The following is a 17095-nucleotide window of genomic DNA, read 5'->3' as shown; positions in this document are numbered from 1 at the left end:
TTATAAACTACCTGGTATTGGCTTCACCTCGACCCAGTTTCCCTCTGCTATCTCCACTTCCAAGCCACCAACATCATCTTGTATTAAAAAAGTTAACATACCATCATCTGTATGGGGCCCCACCCCCCAGGAGTCAGTGTCAGCTGGGTGAGGAGGGTAGTGCCAGAGAGCTAAAACACCCATAGGTGGGGAGCACCTTTCAACAAAATAGTCGTCTGGAAGCCCTAGCCCAACACCGATAGCTCTCATCATTGCAAGTCTGTTGAAAGAGAAAAGTAATCATACACTGCTTCAGGAAACAGTTGATTAGAAAAAAATATAACAGCAATCTAGGATTATGACCACTAAATTGTCAGAACTACAGTTAGATTGTTTTCTTATTTATTTATTTATTTATTTATTTATTTATTCATTTATTTATTTATTTATTTATTTATTTATTTATTTATTCATTTATTTATTTATTTATTTATTTATTTTTGCCAAGGCTTTCTAGTTTTAGAGTGAAAGGCAAGTGTTGCTTGTCAAAAAGTACTTGCACTGCTATTTGCTCTTATTGGCATGAAGAGGTTGATAAAAATAACAATAACAACATCCACATTTACATGTTTGTATGAATTACAGTCAAACCGGTATTAAGCGACACCCTCGGGGAATGCTTTAGTTCCGTTTCTAAAAAACAGGGTTCCATAAAACGCGTTGCAAGCTGTTATATAATGCTGCAAATTCCATGCTAACGAAAGTTAGATTCATATATCTGCGAATACTCTCCTGCCATATCGATGAGTTTATGTTTATTTGTTTATTTAAGGAGGAAAATTGATAAAAGTTATACAGTCAACTCTCTCTAAGACGGACACCGTCGGAACCAGCCCCAACTGTCCGTCTTAGAGAGGTGTCCACCTTATAGAGAGTCGAGGTAACGTGACACGAGAAATTTTGAGATGATAAGGCTAAATGGCTATGCACAACAAATACACGTCTGTTTTAAGTCCCGTACTTTAGCAAAACCTATAAAATAGAACAAAAATAATATCAGAAATTTGACCCGTTTGTTCATTACAAACGGTACTACCGTAAGTAGAAAACTACCTCTTTGTTGCACATACACTTTCGCAGAGAAGTAATATGTTATGAATGATTGTTTTTGGTAAGTTTGGTATTCTAAAGGCGCTGACTTACTATACTATATGTGCATACCAAGTTTTGAAGTAATATTCACTAAAAATAATAACTTTTTGTGCGTGTCCGTTGGCGGTTTCAAAGTGTCCGTTGTCCGTCTTAGAGAGGTGTCCGTCTTACAGAGAGTTTTGTTACAGTAAAATGACTGAAAAACGGCAGGGACCACCACCAGGTGTCCGTCTTATAGAGGTGTCTGTTAAGAGAGAGTTGACCGTATATAGTTACACTGATTATTCCACAAGGTTCACGCAATGAACCCAAGGAAACAACTCCTGACAAGCAAAACAAACTGAGGATCTTATATACAACCATAGTGAAAATGTTAAAGGTACAAAATGCAAAAACAAAGCTGTAATTGAACATAAACTTCAAGTTTCGCAAAACATTCCATCTTGCAAAAAAATCAGCTAATAGAGCTTCATCATCTGAGGAAAGTCATTAACGTTACTGATGATCCTTCCATGATTTCAAAAATATACTCTTATAATATCTCGGCTAATCTGAAAGCCTCATCAGATCTACTCGGAATAATTTACAGTAACAAAAACGAGCCTGTATAAACTCGGTTTGGGACCGTAGGCTATTGCACGCTTAATATCTTACCCACTTAATATCTTATCCACTTAATATCTTATCCACTCTATCACAGCCCATACACAGCATGAAAACATAACTTTACCGTGGTGTAAAGCTCAAATAAAGCTGGCGTAAATTGCCGCTTACAACAAAAAAAATCTATCTTTAAGAGACTTTGAGAATGTCCTACACAAAACATTAATGTAAATATTAAGTATAAGCTAGATAGTTTTTTAACCTTAATGATCAATTGTATTTTTATTAATTTTACTACGAATTTCAGTTTTATATATTTTTAGTCGTATAGTTCTTAGCTTTTAGAGGTTTTTAATCAACTTTGTAATAGTTTCGATTTTTAATTCATTTTTTTTATGCCATTATTTTTTTATCTCAGGACCTCCCTGAAAACCACACTAGTGAGTGGAGCCTCCTGTTGAAAGATCATTGTTATTATTATTATTATTATTATTATTATTATTATTATTATTATTTGGAATTTAATCAGCTTCACGCTAACTTTACATTTTTTAAAGCTGACCTTGATGCCAGCATTACACTCAAGTTTAAAGGCAGCGTAATGGGACTTCTTTACACCAACTTTAAATCACATTTACACATGGTAGCGTAAAGATTGGTTTAACCACCTTAAACAACATTTAATTGATGATGTAAAGTTGAATAACCATCTTTAAACCAGATTTAACCACATTAAATTTCACTTAAATCCCAATTTTCATGCTGTGCCATCGCCTTCGTTCCTGCGTCCACAGCCTCCTGAAGGCCCCAAGAACTTGCCACAAGACATTTGGTGATCGCGCATTTGCACATCCTGGGCCATCACTCTGGAACGAATTGCCAGAATTGACATACGATCAAGTCCGAGTGTTTATACTGTTTTTAAATCTAAGTTAAAGACACACCTTTTTAAGAAAGCATATGACTTGTTTTAGTATTTTTAATCTTTGATCGTTTTATTAACTATATTAATATTAGTAAATAATAAAGATGGAAAATTTCAAGCTCGGTAATAAATAGTGAAGAAATTATTCAACATGACACGAGCGTGGGACAAAGAAAAAAATCTGAGTCCCCGACGGGAATCGAACCCATGGCCTCCGGTTGGGAGGCCATGGGTTCGATTCCCGTCGGGAATTCTTTCTTTGTCCCACGCTCGTGTCATGTTGAATAATTTCTTCACTATATTAATATTTTTTAAAGTTAATCGTTTATATCTGACTTGATTTATAAAAAGGTGGCTATTCGGGCTATTCGTACCTCAAACCGAGCTTTAGGCGGTTAAACACAGATAACCGGTCTGCTCGTTTTGCCAGGTACAGATAATGTTGAGCTTGCTTTAGACAGCAAAGGTCTTTAGCCACATCAACACTAGACTATAGGGCTGATTTGAAGGCGGTCATAACGATATTTGGCTTGAACTTTACCGTGGCTAAAGACTTAGTTTTTTACTGTTGAAGTTTGGGGAGCGGGCGTTACGCGCTCGACGACATTCAAATACATCCGGGACATTATCGGTTATTTCTAAAAGAAACATGTCGGAGTGGATAGCCAAGGAATCGCTTCAAGCGCTGATGTGAGTACATAGTTTTCTTTTTTCCTCAATTTTAGGCGTTCTCCGCCTAACACTCATAGTTCTCTGTGATTCGCTAGTGGGAGGCAATGCGATCGTGTGCATTTCCAGCCGCGACAATGTAGTTGGCAATTGAGATAACACATGCCCGCTTCCTAAGATATTTCGCCTGATAATCGAATGTCGATGTAGAATGCTTTAGTTCAGTTTATTTGAGACGTGCATGCTTTAAGAAAGCTACAGTTCAGCTCTCCGCCGAGTGTTTTCTTATGTCTATCTTGGTGTTAATTTTGACTCACATTTCAAGTTGTAAACACTCTTAATTAAATTGATAGAATTCTTGATTTAAACAAAATGCCGTATATGCAGTCTTTTTGGTTCAAAACACATAAACTAGAGTACCTTACGTTAAACTTGAGCTAAAATTAGCCCTCATTCAGCGTTCGTTACAGAAATATGCCTTGTGAACTACGGTGTCGTGTCAAAATTCGGGAGACACCTTTTATCAAATCAAGTCAGATATATTCTTACGATTTTATCTTACTTGTAAAGCGCTCTAGAATATTTTTATATAATTTTAGCGCTATATAAATTAAATTATTATTATTATTATTATTATTATTATTATTATTATTATTATTATTATTACCCTAAATTTGTGAGCTGAGCTTTATAAGCTTTTACAGCTTCAGCAAAACCTGGCAAGTCACTCTCTTCTGGAAAGCAATCATCATCTTCTTCATGTGAATGCAGCATCTTGTGGCCAAAATATATCCCTTCCCTGATATCTACAACTTGTTTCGTTCTCTCAGCACCTAAAACATCACAATCTTGCTCAGCCTTAAAAATAGTAATTTGGATTAATTCATTAACTATTCATTACGGTGCACACCAATCCCAGCACAGTATTCAGAGATCACATGTATACAACTGTAAACCCCAATACAAATCAAACAATAGAATTAACTTTTGATACAAACTTCTGCTCAGCTAACTAGTATTCATTAACTTTTGATACAGATCTCAACCGAATCGCATAACGATATTTTGCATTCAATTTATTGTTTTCATTTCACAAGTAGAATAAAATATTCGCGTACGGTTGCATTTGAGTTTGTATTTGCTTTGCACGTGTGAAAATAGGCCTTACTGGCCCAAATGGTCAGCGCATTAGACTCGAGATCAGGAGACCCACACTGTGTCCTTCACTTATGTCAGTTCTTTAGCGAAACACCTCACTTTTACGGTGCCTTGATCTGCTTCCGGGCACTTGAGAAATGGCTTTTCAAATATTTTGAGATTTCTGACAAAATTGTAGGGTACTGAACCAATGATGAACAAGTGTAAATAACATGTCATTAACAGGGACAGGGGGGTTGGGGGGGGGGGGCTCGAACTCGTTAACTCATATGTTACGTGGTATTTTACCCCGCGCGATTTTATTGCCATATTTGAAGGAAAAAAGCGCAACTTTCAGCGCTTGTGAAATCTTCAATTTTTATCGTAAAATTCTCAAGCTTTAGAACACTGTATTTCAAATAGATAAATCGTTTCGCTACTTCGAACTCAAATCCAGTTATCTTCAAGTATGCACGTATCCAAAGAATATGAAATACCTCGTTCAATGTATCCATTATAGAATGGATTTTTGTCAATGCTGATAGCAGTTTTCTTCTCCAGTGGAAGAGCGAAAAACCTCCGTGTATAGCTGAAAAACAAGTCCAGGGTTGATTGTTCCACTCCGTGACCAGTGATATAAAAGAATCCAATATCTTTACAAGCTTCGTGAATCTGTTGATACACTTGATTTATAGCCTCCTGGTTTACTAATTCGCTATCTGTGTTAAAAGAAACAAAAAGGAAATAAGGAAATGTCAAAGAAACATCAAAGACAACCAACGAGAATAGAAAGTCAATTGATTTTTTTACACAGATCTGACAGATCCTTTTGTTTCGTTGCAGGCGAGTTCTGTTTTTCTACACATTTCTTTTATAGGATTTCTTTTGCTAGTTACTCAACGATACCCTCTTTTTGTCATGCATCCATCCTCGGAGACCTAGGGGCAGTTAGTGGGGGCGACGGGCAGCTTATCGGGACGATGGGATTTTCGGGCGAAAGTTTACCCGCTCTTCCGCTCTTCGCCCCCACTAACTGCCCAAGGGTCTTCGAGGATGGCATCCATCATCCCAGCTCCAAAAAAATACGATCTGTTCCCGTCTGGCGCCAGTCATAGCTCAGTCCGAAAAGCAACGGATCTGATCCAGAGGCCCTGGGTTCGAATCCCACCTAAGGTGTTACTCTCGTAAGTTAATTCCTGAACAGTCGGGAAAAAAGCCCCGTAGTCAGAATAAAAACAGGGCTGGCTTAGATTTCCTAATGCAGTAGAAAAGAAAAGCAGTTATCTCTTCAGATAGGTTTGATTAGCCTAAATAGCACATTACATTACAAAACAGTGTAAACAAGACGGCATTTGACCTTAGTACTACTAGCTCATACCCACGCCGGGTATCGAATGTCGTTTATGAAATGTGACCTTTAAATGTAACGCAAATTTTGTTAAAGCAGCAACAACAACAGGATATCTAAAAATAAATGTAAGATTTGTAAGATCAAATTAAAATTCCTAAAATTCGAGCGAGTCAATCAAATCAGTGGCACGTTTCACAAGTTGTCAGCTACTTTCGAAACATATTAAAGAGGCGCTCATCACTTCTGCATGCATTGCGTGCCGTTTATAAGAATAGTTTAAGTAATAGGTTAGCTTTTAGATATAATTAGATTCAAACCTTTAAGCCGATGATAAGCCCCTATAAAGCTTGCTTTGTATTTAGCGTGGTTAATATATGTTCAGAGACTCGTGATTTGTTATGTTTAAAGAGTTTTACCATACGCCGTATTCTTGTATGCACCGAAAATTTTCATTCGCAAAAATCCTTCCGATCATAGGGAGCCGTCCAAAAATAAACTCGCTTTAAAAGTCTTTGGAACAAATATAAACCCAGGGATTGTTATCGAAATAATCCAACATCACTCGACCATGGTGCGTCAAACGAAAAAAGTTAAACTAAAGAGGGAAGAGACGGTAGGAAATGAATAAATACTAGAAACTGACGAATGTTTGTGAAACACTGGGACGATAATGCCCTGAGGTAATTTTCTGTTGCTTTCAAAGCAAGACAGCGTACAAGACAACAGGTAGCCTCCTACACAGGCATCGTTTTGGCTCGTTACGCTCTGTGAAGAAGAGCGAGAGAATGACGCTTCAAAGTCTTTAAGGTGAAAAAAAAAAAAAACAAATACAAGAAACGCTTACATGTACTACTTAGATTGTATGGCAACATGTTGATAATGAAAGACATATGATCTTGGTTTTGTCACTATTCGTTATTTACCATGCACGCAAACACTCTGGAGTCACGCAAGGCACCCTAGAGGCGTCACGCTGCATTTACTGCATTTTACGTCTTTAACTAATAACTTAAACGAAAACTTCAATCTACAATATACAGTGGAATCCTGATTTCTCGAACTTCCAAGGGAAACTAAAATTGGTTGGAGAAATCGGGGAGTAACACTGGATTTTTCGACTGAGGAAAGGGAGGCAATTTTTGGATCGAGTTAACCTGCGATCAGGCGTTCTTTTTTTGCGGCAGAACACCTGATCGCTAGTTAGGTTCGAGTTAGCGGGAGGTTGCACTGTATGGAGTTCTAATCATTATAAAGTATAACAAGAACCACTTACGTTTGCGCAAAGGCGAAATGTCTATTACTGGCACAGAGCTCATGATCGGAGGTTGAAACTGAATGATTAATATATCGACTGGTGCCTGAAAAATCGTCAAGGGATATTTAATTAAATCCGTTCCCAATCTCTCGAAGGTTTCGCTCGATAGAGATCTGGGAACGAGATTGTTTGGAGTGCTTCGCGTAACGACGCAACAAAACTGCAATAAAAATTTACACGAGACATTGTCTTTACGAGGGGGGTGAATAGGAAAACGGATCGATGGATTTTGATAATATTTTTGCCCGGATTTCGGGTTCAGAGCCAATTTTTTAACGGATTTTCGGATCCTGCAATTGAAGCGGATCGCGGTTTCATCCAATTTTTGGGCCCGGATTTTGGATTTTGCTTTCAATAAAGTTCGGATCGCGGATCTCAACAATCCTCAGAAATGCTTTGCTTTGTTTTACTTTTTGGTTTTTGGTCACGCTCAAGACTTACCGCATGTCACGCAGTACGGAAATTGTAGGATTGTAGGGTTAAAACTAGGCATGAATAGATTGTGCCGGTAAATTCAAGAAAAGTTGCTTCAAAATATACCCAAAAGTTGCTCTAAAGTTGCTTAAATAGCAAAAAGTTGCCACCAAAATTTAGAAAAGTTGCTTGCTCTCTAGAGTGAATTTTGCGTTTTCTAGAAATTGAAGTGCTTGCAGGTTTACTAAGAGTTGCCCCAGCGTCTATTGACTGACTTATGGCCATAAGCCCTAAGTGGGCAAAGGGCCGGACATTCTCCTCCGCCATGCTGCACGGTCGCGGGCAGCCACCGCTGCCTCGTTCCACGAGCCGAAACCCAAAGCCGCTCTTTCTCTTTCAGCAGTTCTTCGCCAAGTCTCCTTCGGTCTGCCACGACTTCGCCTTCCCTCCGGGGCCCATGTTAATGCCGTCTTGGGATGTTTGCTTGGATCCATTCTGAGGATGTGGCCGATGAACTTCCAGCGCCGCCGGAAGATTTGCTCACTGATGGTGCTGATGTTAGCTCGGTTTCGAATCTCCTCGTTTGATATTTTCATAGGCCAATAGATCTTCATAATCCTTCTTAGACTTTTATGCAGAAATACGTCCAGCTTGGTCACATCTCGTTTAGTCATACGCCAAGTTTCACATCCGTATAACAGGACAGATACAACATTGGACTTAAATATCTTCAGCTTAGTTTTTAGTTTCAGCTGGCTGCTCTTCCATATGTTCCTAAGCTTGCTGAATGCTGCTCTGGCTTTTCCAAGTCTGCTTTTGATGTCTTCGTCTGAACCCCCTTCCTGGGTCACTGTTCCTCCTAGATAAACAAATTTTGACACCTCTTCTAGCTCTTTTCCATCGACCTGGACCTTTCTACCTGCGGGGTTGTTCCAGCTCATCATCATGGTCTTTGCTGTATTGATTCTGAGGCCTGTCATTTTTGCATATCGTTCCAGGTTGCTGACTTTGGCCTGGATATGCTTTCCACTGCTTGAGATCAGGGCTAGGTCGTCGGCAAAATCAAGATCTTCTAGGAAGTTGTTGAACTTCCATCTGATGCCTGTGTTTCCATGTTCGGTGGTCTTCCTCATAACCCAGTCCACAACAAGCAGGAAAAGAAACCCAGACATACAGCAACCCTGTTTAACACCGGTCTTGATCTCAAACCAATCATACACACCTGACCCATCCGTTACCGCGCACTCACTTCCACTGTACATCACTTTCACCATCTTCACAATCTTCTCAGGAATGCTGTAGCTTCTCATAATCCTCCACAGTACAGCACGATCTACAGAATCAAATGCTTTCTCAAAGTCAACGAAGCACACATAGAGGTTGGCGTTCCATTCCATCTCTAGAGTGAATTTTGCGTTTTCTAGAAATTGAAGTGCTTGCAGGTTTACTAAGAGTTGCCCCAGCGTCTATTACTCGCACTTTAAATGCCAAGATGGCCGGCGGCAGGCTCTATGATGCAGCGAGTAACCGGTGGATTTAAGCGCCCGTTAGATAGAAAGCCGCTGTCCAGATTTCGCGGGCGTAAAGCAAGTGTTATTTTATCGTCATTTTATTGTATATCCTTAGTTTTAATAAAATCAGTTTTGATAAAACCAGTTTTAATAAAATCCTTCGAAATGAAACGACCTTTTATGGTTTGGATCGGTTTTATATCAATTTGTTGCTCTAAAGTTGCCAAGGAAGGCAAAAGTTGCCCTAGGTTGCTGGTACTACAAAAAGTTGCTCAAAACGCTAAAAGTTGCTCAAAAGTTGCCGAGCACAATCTATTTATGCCTAGTTAAAACAACAGATGTCTAATGTAGAGGTAGTCCCTTTAGTTTATCGTTAATATTGTAAAATGTTGATTGCTTAAAACAACCCCAGATTCGTTTTTTCACAAATCCTAGCAACAAATAAAATTTGGATTCGAAAGTTAGACCTTTTTTTAACGGATCGGCGGATTTGGTCATTAAATCACAACGGATCGACGGATTCGGTCGTTAAATTATGACGGATCGGCGGATTTGAATACCCCTATTCACCCCCCTCCTTTACTATTTCTTTTTCTTTTTCCTTTTGTTATTGATGTTTTTGTTAATGCAGATTAAAGAAATAATGTCTACTTACAGGATTACCTTTGTGTGGGGCAAAGAGCTCCATACGTAAAAGGAGAATCGAACAGGATAGATAGATAAAAAATCTTTTACTCGCATTCAAATCTTCACCGTTTCAGAACATACGTACTAATGACTAATAGCTACTAATACATAAGACGGCCCGCTTTTTTTCAGTTGGCTCGTTTGTTCTTCTTTTAATTTGCTTGTATCTCTCATTGTCCAGTTTTTACTTTTGTAATTTTTTAATCATTTATCAGTTTGTTTTGTTTTATTCTCTCATAAGACCTTCTAAAATTCACTCCGGTGAGAGGAGAGTCTCCTGGCTTTAAATATCATCATCATCATCATCATCATCATCATAATCATCATCATCATCATCATCATCGTAATTGCATGTTCTTCTCGCGCTACAAAGTTACCTGTGGGAAGCTAGGGCAGTATTTTTTGTTACAGACCTGCGGACCGTACCGTTGTGATATCGTAGTTCAGTATTGAAGTTTACAATAAGTTTGACAGGCCCTCCGTTAGCTTGAAGCTCCTACACGTCTCGACGATTTTTCGACAAGCCTTTAAAGTCACCCTCACTAGCCAGAATTTAGTCAAATGGAACGAGTTGTCGGCGGTACCACTTATAAAGTATTCTCCTATTCTCCAAGTTAAACAAGGGATGAGAGAGCTGGTATGTGCATATTAAGTGACATTTTGTGAGCTATCCCGCACAGTTTGCGTTGAGTGGTGCTTTTGACTGAATGAATCGCATGCGTTTGCCCGCTTCAACACCTCGTTCCCAGGCGCCGGTCGGCCGGCCGGTTAAGGCGGTAAGGCGGGAAAGCAGGGAAGGCGGGAGTTCCCGTCCGCATCAGGCCCACAACGCTAAGCAACCGTGCACATCAGTTCCACAACGCCAAGCGAACCGTGCACAACCAAGGAGGAGGACGCCTGGGGACGAGGCAGCCGCTTCGATACCATTTATTACGTTTTCGTTGATGCAAGGCTTTTGTGACCCGTCTTGTTTGTGTTTAACGATATACAGAATAAAAATAGTGAGAAAATGAATTTTATTATACCAACAATGGGTAAACAACCATTAAACAACGCTTGAAATTCTCTAAGTTCCTTCATATACTGTAGACCATAAGATCTTAATTAAATAGGTGGGAAAGCTAAGCGCTTCCTGCTCACTATAGCTGAGGCCATGAAAATTTGTTATCGTCCTTAAAAAAATAAATAGTAACGTCCATTAATTAAACTAAGCTACTATCGAGTATAGTATAGTGTATAGTGTATTGTATTGTGGATAGAGTTCTAATTGGTGAATGTAGAGCTACCCTGTAGAGATGTTTCCAATAAACCATCATCATCATCATCCTATATATATTTATTATTATTATTATTATTATTATTATTATTATTATTATTATCAGCTTGCTTCAAGCTAAACACAACAGAAATAGATCTTCTAGCTGCCCTTCAGGATAGCTCGAACTGGGATCCAACAAAAACACTTATTAATATCAACTAAATTTCTCCAAAAACAATCCACAAGTTTGGCTTGGGATAGCCTGCCTCGCAGACCGTCTAAACCGACATGACCAGCTGCAACATAGCCTGGGCTTGGGCAAGCAAAGGATACAATCCAGTAGCCGGTGGGAAAATACACTAGCTCTAGGCTATTTAATCAGACTTTTTTTGCACACTGTTTAAGTTTTACAAAGTAAATTTATTAAAACTTTATTCTATTTTATTTTGTCTTTTGTACCAGTCATGGCTCTTCCCTAACAGTGTTTTAGCTAAATCACCATAGCGGAATGGCATCTCTATGCCTTTCACAACTTTAGTGAAAGTCAGATTTCTTGTTACGTCGGTCTCGATGGGCTCAATAATGCATCCAGGATTAGGGTTAAAGAAAAATGGCATTGAGTATCGGTCCTTCTTGATGGAACGCCTGACACGATGTGTTGTGGCTCGGTACAATCCTTTGGTCCAAGCCTGAAGGCAGTCTCCCAGGTTAACCACAAATGTGCCTGTTAATGGAAACAAAAACGGGGAATTACTTTATCTCCGGCTGCCATAGTAAAAGGGAAAGGCCCTTTGAAAGTGTAATTGATTCTCTTATTTCTTGTACTTTTATATTCTGCAGTTATTTTGCAGATACCTTGTTTTCTCCATAACATATTTCAGGTTTTTTATTGATTAAAGGGACTTTGTCACGGATTTTAACAATGAACAGCTAAAATTAATATTTGTGTCGTAGGAAACCTGAAAACAATGTCTCATTTCTATTAACAATTGCTATATTAGCGCACTGAAACTATTAACAAGCGTCCTTGCTGCTGCAAGCTAGGATATAAATGGATTACAATTTGAAAATTTGAGGCAAAACTTTTCAAATTGTCTCCGCGCGTCTTCAAAAATAAAATTGATATTTATAGCCGAAGTCTGATTTCTATCTACAAATTAAGGTTAAATGTTTTTTTCAAAGATAGTGTTTTCCATGGGTTAAGTTGTTTACCACTAATTTTAGAACAGCTTAGACCAAAAATCTTTGAAAACCCAGTGACGTATCTCCTTTCAAGGGAGTCCAATTACAATTACAGTCAGTTGAAACTCGGCCAAAACCCAGCCAGCTAACTATGTTGGTCTTAGAGAAGTATCTACCTTACAGGTTACAGTGCTGTCCGCTTAGAGAGAGTTGACTTTACACACTACCTGGTATTGGCTTCACCTCGACCCAGTTTCCCTCTGCTATCTCCACTTCCAAGCCACCAACATCATCTTGCAACAGAAACGTCCACATGCCATAATCTGTATGGGGCCCCACCCCCCAGGAGTCAGTGTCAGCTGGGTGGGGAGGGTAATGCCAAAGGGCTAAAACACATGTTGGAGGGGAGCATTTTTCAACAAAGTAGTCGACTGGAAGCCCTAATCCAAAAGCTATAGCTTTCATCATTGCAAATCTGTTGAAAGATAAAAGTAACCATGCATTTTGTCAGGAGACATTCATAAAACAGTGAAGAATGTTAGGATCTTACATACAGCTATAGTGAAAATATTTAAGGTGAAAATACAAAAACAAAGCTTTTGCTAATTAACGGTAATTACAAGTTTCGCAAATGATATGTCATCTTGTGTATAAATCATCGATTCACGATTGATTCAGTTTCCAGAGTTTCATCATCTGAAGAAAGTCATTTACTTTACTGATGGCTAGCGAGAGGTCCTTCTTTCATGATTTCGAAAAAATACTTCAGCAATATCGCGGCTAATCTTAAAGCTTCGTCAGATTTTTCTGCCCGATATCAGGCATGTTGTTGGAGAGGTATAATTTATAGTAAAAATGGGAGAAAACTAGGAATGGGACCTTTCTTAGCCTGTGTACAGCCGTCCCACTCCGCTCAAGAAAATTCGGGAGGGGTCCCTTCCGCGATTTTCTTGAGCGGAGCGGGACGGCTGTACACAGGCGAGACCTTTCTATACGGTGTCCGCTTCATACAGGTGTGATTGTCTTACCCTAATTCTGTGAGCTGAGCTTGATAAGCTTTCACAGCTTTAGCAAAGCCTGGTAAGTCACTCTCTTCTGGAAAATAATCATCCTCTTGTGGCCGAAATTTCTGCTCAAAATATATCCCTTCCCTGATATCTACAACATTTTTTGTTCTCTCAGCACCTAAAACGTAACAAAGCCTTGATCAGCCTTAAAAACAGTAACTTGGGTCAAAGTATATCTTTCAAAAATTTTCCATAGTAACAGGAATGCTCATTAGTTGCCTAAATTATTGTCTTTTTTGCTATTAGAAATGTAAGCTGCAAAAGCTGTAGGAAATGCGATGTGATTGGGAGTAGTCTTGTACATATGACCCCGGTTTCTGTAGCATCAAGCTTCTATGGGTATACCCTATGGGTATTTCTACTCCCCCTGGCTTTTTTTTACGATCACTTTCATAACAATTTGAAGGTGGTTTTCCCTTTTTAAGGGCTTCATTAAAAATCTTATAAACCGCTTGACAGTTTTAACTGTTTGAATAAACGTTTTCTTGTTGTCTCGACAAGTTCCTCTCTTTTTTTTTTGTGTTCGTCGCGTTAATTTTATTCATTTTATAATGTTACCCCCCTTCCCCCCCCCCCCCTTTTTGGGAAGTAATTTTTCCTTCAATTCGCGCTTCCTCTCTTGCTTAATTTAAGTCACGTTAATTTCAAATACCTTAATTAACACAAGCGTTAATTTCCTATAATAAGGTATATACCACCAGGAACAAGAAAGCCAGGCAGTGCCAAAAGACCCTCACTCTCGGCAAAGAGGATGAGTGAGAGAGGAAGATTGCGTAACGAGCCAAAGAACGCAGTCGTGTTATAGTTGGGTGAATTTGACAGGATAAATTGAAATTTGTCTTTTATTAGAAGGGGCTCAGCAAACTGCGAATAAAATTGTAGATTGCAGCAGTAGAGCAAACTGAACTCATTCTTGGCGCTTTCGTGTGACATTCACAAAGCATAAACAAAGCTACAAATGGACGAGCAACTTATGTAATAATCATTCTCATTTCCCTTACTCCAAATGGAAGAGAATTATTACGTACTCGAAAAATAATTATTTATTTCACTCGAGTTGTTATCGCTTGGTACTGACTAATTCTAAAACTGCACAGAATTCTAAAAATACTTTATCTTCATACACGCAATCAATGATCTCTTCTGTACGGGATATTATCCCGGCGCTGGTCGCAATCAAACAGAGGACTGTATCTATCTAACAATATTCAGTTTATTTCAACGTTCCACTCGTACACTTCCACAATCTAATCTATTCTGTCCGTACTTTTACAATGCTGTTTCATTTACTTAGATTACTAACATCACGTGATTACAACTGTCAATGAAATGTCAATTTACTTCGTTTATTCTTCAACACTCTTCGTCAAAACCTCAAAGATTTCTGCGAATAACAATATGTCACAAACTCAAGGAGGTAATAAAACAATTTTGAACCTTACTTTTTTAACCTTATTCTACCCGCTCTTTCGCATGAATTGCTGACAATTTGTAAATTTAGTTGTAACCGTATTGCATTACAAAAACACGCTTGTTGAGTTACAAAGCTACGAATCTACCTGCTCGATTTCCACTCGGTATGCATAACGCTGTAATATTATCCATGATGTATGTGCCATTTTTTAAGCACAAAACGTTCTACCATCACATTATCCCGCCATTTTGTTTTGCATGAGATCGAAGCCATGGTCGGCCAACCAGCCAGCCAGTCCAACATGGCGGCGAAAAAGCTTAAAAACGTCTGACACCGGATCGAGACCCGCGGGACTGATTTCGGAAAAACGACACGATAAGTATGCGTTCTCCCTCGTCGAACGATCAAACATACATCTTTTTTTTAATCTTTTACATTTGATTTGCAGTACACCATTGTTTCAGAGACTGGTCTTAGTTTTTTTTTTTACAAAAAGTCTGATTTGCGTGGAATCAAGTTTTACTGATTTCGTGTTTTTTTGTTTATCGTTGCCATGGAAATATCGATTTCCCTAAAATATATATTGTATAAATCTTCAATCCAAGATCAAATCTGGTGTAAATTTCATATTGATCTGAGTTTGGGCAGACTGCTAAACGACCAATTGAAAATGTTTAGTATGATCCATAACTATTAGATTTCCCTTCAAGTAAGCACATATCTAAAGAACCGATCAAATACCTGATTTAATGTATCCATTATAGAATGGGTTCTTGTCAATGCTGATGGCAGTTTTCTTCTCCAGTGGAAGAGCGAAAAACCCCTGTGTATAGCTGAAAAACAAGTCCAGGGTTGATTGTTCCACTCCGTGACCAGTTATATAAAAGAATCCAATATCTTTACAAGCTTCGTGAATTTGTTGATACACTTGATTTATAGCTTTCTGGTCCACTGAGTTGCTATCTGTGTTATAAATAAGAGGAATGGTGAAGCACACTGAAAGTTGTATGCTCCATGTATCCTTGTCCCGCAATCCACCCTCACACTGAAGAAGAGCTATGGCCGAAACGTTTGTGTTTGTGACCTGAACAAAATGACACATTTGTACATTTTTATCATTTTTCAGCATTTTTATATTTTCGAAAGTTAAATATATGATTTTTCCCTTGTTTAGGGGAATGCAAGTTATCCTTGGCTCTCTTGTGCTCCTTAGTCTAACCTGCGATCAGGCGGTTTTTTGCCTTGCAAAGATGAGAGGGGAGTGGTAAGTAGCGTGGGAGGGCATGATCTCAGGTTATTCCTAGTCTGGTTCCCAGATCTTCCCTAGAATGAGGCTTTAAAGGTAAAAAAAAACACAAATACAAGAAATGCTTACATAAAAACATACTACAAATGAAAGACCTCTGATCGAAGTTTACTACGGAAAGCATTCCTTATTTAAGTGCACGCAAACACTCCTTGCACATGGCATATAAGGAGCATTACTTCTATATTCTATCTGTAAATACCTAATAACTACTGTAAAAACGACAACTTCAAACTCGGACGGCATATCTGTCGCTTTGTGTCCAAGCAGGTCAAGAGCTAATGAAAGGCTCCGCATATTGAAGCTTTATTTTGGTTGCATGATTCTGCCAACGAGAAATGCTATAATCTGAAAATCGAAGCGAGTCGAAGTCTCGATTTTAAGCCGGTCATGACACCCACAAGACAAAACGCCCCCGACATAACACCCCGGCCCAGGAATTTTACGTAAAATATGTCTGCTTTTCTTCATGAATTAATTATTTTCTATGCACTTTATTTTTACAAAACGCCCCATTAAATGGCGCGTTTTGTCTTGAGGGGCGTTTTGACCAGTTACCTAAGTCTCAAATAAAAAGAAAGAAACCTAATCCCTGGAAATATACGGTATATATAGAAAGGACTGCATCAATATAGAGTTCTTATTATCATTAAGTATAACAGGGACCACTTACTTTTGCACAGAGGCGAAATATCTATTACTGGTACAGAATCCATAATCAGAGCTTGAAGCCAAAAGATGAATATTGAATACCTAGAAAAAAATAATCAAGAAATATTGTTATACCCTTAACCGAAATGCAATTTTCTATTGGACTATAACGTAACACGTGACACACGTCAAATCTGTCCAACTTCCAAGGGCGAACAAAACTCACGACAACAGCTTGAACCAGACTCGTTCCCAATCCCTACTTATTTGTTCCTCAAAGGTGTTGAAAGACTGGGGATAAATGACGTCATGTTGAAGGTAGCGGGGCAGGCTGGGAAGGGCGAAGAAAAGTAGATGTAAAATCAGTCTCAGGAGAAACTGGAAACGAGTCTGAGCTTGAACCTTGGACTTGCACGTGATCAGAACTTGCGGCTCGAAACCATATATGGTATTAACGCAAAGCAATTCGGAGTC

General features: G+C 38.8%; 2 protein-coding genes across 2 annotated transcripts; both read right to left on the bottom strand.

Annotated features, from left to right (window-relative positions):
- LOC144645698 (putative iron/ascorbate oxidoreductase DDB_G0283291) lies at positions 1 to 7577 on the bottom strand. Its single transcript, XM_078505251.1, has 6 exons — positions 7573 to 7577; positions 5844 to 5929; positions 4963 to 5184; positions 4586 to 4668; positions 3996 to 4186; positions 1 to 259 (listed from the first exon to the last, which is right to left on the bottom strand). Exons 1-6 carry the CDS (start codon positions 7575 to 7577, stop codon positions 1 to 3), a joined length of 846 nt encoding a protein of 281 aa, XP_078361377.1.
- A 3618-nt stretch (positions 7578 to 11195) lies between these two features.
- On the bottom strand, positions 11196 to 16267 carry LOC144645678 (uncharacterized). The gene is made up of 5 exons (XM_078505235.1): positions 16184 to 16267; positions 15406 to 15748; positions 13212 to 13368; positions 12411 to 12658; positions 11196 to 11725 (listed from the first exon to the last, which is right to left on the bottom strand). The coding sequence occupies exons 1-5, from the start codon at positions 16265 to 16267 to the stop codon at positions 11433 to 11435; spliced, it is 1125 nt and encodes a 374-aa protein (XP_078361361.1). The 3' UTR covers positions 11196 to 11432.
- Between the last annotated feature and the right edge of the window lie 828 nt (positions 16268 to 17095).

Source organism: Oculina patagonica, chromosome 1 (genome assembly GCF_052425735.1).
Source record: "Oculina patagonica isolate OP01 chromosome 1, crgOcupat, whole genome shotgun sequence".
Classification (NCBI taxonomy): Eukaryota; Metazoa; Cnidaria; class Anthozoa; order Scleractinia; family Oculinidae; genus Oculina; species Oculina patagonica.
The sequence above is the reverse complement of the archived record's forward strand: the minus strand, read 5'-3'. Positions and strand labels throughout refer to the sequence as shown.